The 2,317-nt window shown below is 31.0% G+C and overlaps 1 protein-coding gene across 1 annotated transcript in view; it reads right to left on the reverse strand.

Moving 5' to 3' along the window:
* The window catches only part of LOC108573601 (diacylglycerol kinase eta-like), a 36,095-nt gene that overhangs the window by 21,098 nt on the left and 12,680 nt on the right, over nucleotides 1-2,317 (reverse strand). The window contains exons 11-13 of the mRNA XM_017936064.1: nucleotides 1,941-2,209; nucleotides 1,557-1,848; nucleotides 662-889 (exon numbers count right to left, since the gene is read on the reverse strand). Of these exons, the coding sequence (XP_017791553.1) occupies nucleotides 662-889; nucleotides 1,557-1,848; nucleotides 1,941-2,209 (789 nt within the window). The remainder of the gene's footprint in view (nucleotides 1-661; nucleotides 890-1,556; nucleotides 1,849-1,940; nucleotides 2,210-2,317) is intronic.

Raw genomic sequence — 2,317 nt, forward strand, 5'->3', positions numbered from 1 at the left:
ATTATTTTTCTCCAATATACAGGGTGTTCCGTTTAACTGGATACGATGGAATACCTCATGAGGAGTTAAAGTTATCAAAAAAATGTTCTTACAAAAATTGTTTGGTATGAAGGGGGACATTGCGTTACATAAATAATTTTGCAGTAGGTGTAGAGATGGGAGAGATAACAAGGTCAAGTTAATTTTTTTAAATAGAACCCTGTATCTTTGTATTCATAGTAAGGTAGCGTTTGTTGAGATGAATACAATGATGTATTACATGATATCATTCCATGCAAAGAAAGTCATAAATAAAATCCGGAGTTAGATGAACGCGAGTTGCTAGCGTATATGGCTATATCGGCTTGCAGTTTTGCCGCGTCAATCAGACTATGCACTGGCTGTACATATTGGATGTGCGGTTATTATGATAAAAAATATAAATAGATTAGCGATATGTACACCTAGTCTGTTTGTGCGAGCTGTGTTTACAGTTTGAGACAATGTTTGATAAAAAAAAAAACTGGAACACCCTGTATATAATAAAAATAAACATTTTTATCAGTAATCTGTGTTAAAATATTACATTTCTTTATAATAGGTATTATTACCTTATAAAACTATTTTACATTATTTATATACAAAGATAACTTTTTATATAATTAGTAAAAGATGTACTTACTTGGCCACATAGGCAACTGAACTAAAGGATTGATAATTGGAAGCTTTTTAACATCTTCTGTTTTATCAACGGATTTTACTCTTTCATGACGTAAACTTGCATTGGAACCCCCGAATCTGTCTGCTGTTGCAGCTAAAGAAACAACTTCTGATGGCTTTAATAAACTTCCACTGCTAATTCTGCGAGTTGCTTGAGGAGAAAATCCCGATTCTGGTAACTCTACGCTTACTAAGCATTTGTAAAATCAATTAATAATTTTGAATAATAAAGTTAAAAAAATTTTGCATAAGTAATTTTATGAAAAGGGTTACATAATGTTATAACCCTTTTTTTTAAATAAGAAATAAGGAAAAATAAGAAATAAAATACATAATTATACAGGATGCCCTGGGTTTTAATAAACAATACTGGGATACCCTGTAAATCAACATACAGGGTATTCAGCAATTGGTTGTAAAAATTTTAAGGAGTGATTTAAATGAGTGAAAATCATGAACAACGAAATTGCAATTGAGGTTTTGTTTTTCATTATAAGCAGTTAAAAAATCGACTAAAATATTCCTGAGACCTGACACTTCTCTGCACCCCGTCCGGTGTAAGGCAGGTCAAGAGACGAAAGTACCATCACCGTCAAAAACAAACGTAACATTCTTTTACCCTCGTCTCCTGATCTGTCCTACACCGGCCGGTATGTAGAGGTTCGCCAAGCCTCAAGAATATTTTAGCTAATTTAACTTCTTATAACTGAAAAGCAAAGTCTCAAACGCAATTTCGTTATTCTTGATTTTCTTTTTATTTAGGCTTATAGAATCACCTCTTAAAATTTCTCTCACCAATTACCGAATGCTTTGTATACATAATTATTAAAATTTTAATGTATATACAAAACACTTACTTCTTTCCATGCTTTCATTATTGTGTATTCTTATGTAAGGACTCATTTTACATTCTGCATCTGAATCATGTTGACTTTCAGTTGACATTGATGGACTGGGAGGATTAATTATAACACTTATTGTACGTGGAAAATTGTTAGGTTTTTCGTTTATCGGGGTAGTATTTGAAGAAACAGTAAAACAACATACTGGACTTAACAAATCAGATGTTTTGCTATCTTGGAAATCTTTAAATTTATTAGCTTCATTTGCGTTTTGTCCATATGATTCCATTTTTTGCTTAGTTTTACTCTAACGGAGAGTGAAACAAAATTTAAGTTGTACTGTAAATATTTATATTCAAGCACATTACAATAAACAAGTATTAATTATATTACATTTACCTCCTTATCTACAAGAGCGGAATTTTTTGTTCCATTGTTCCATTGTTTGTTGTTCCATTTTATATCACTGTCTTCTAGTTCATTTTCTAAACATGCTCTTACAGAATCATATTTTTCTCCAATCGTTGTACTAGTCAAATCATCAATTAAACTTTCAGAATTTTGTACTTCACTAGTAACTACATCTGAAATATCAGGAGAATCAATGTGTCCAATTTCGGGACTGTCAGGTCTCTTAGTACAATCAAATGTATCACTACTTATGTATGCTGAAACAAACATGATAGACATGAAATATATGAGATATTCTTTAAAAGTACTCTTATAAACTATTCATGAATATTTATTATTATTTTAATCTTGTTTCGTCATTTAAA

Source organism: Habropoda laboriosa, unplaced genomic scaffold (assembly GCF_001263275.1).
Source record: "Habropoda laboriosa isolate 0110345459 unplaced genomic scaffold, ASM126327v1 scaffold128, whole genome shotgun sequence".
NCBI lineage: Eukaryota > Metazoa > Arthropoda > Insecta > Hymenoptera > Apidae > Habropoda > Habropoda laboriosa.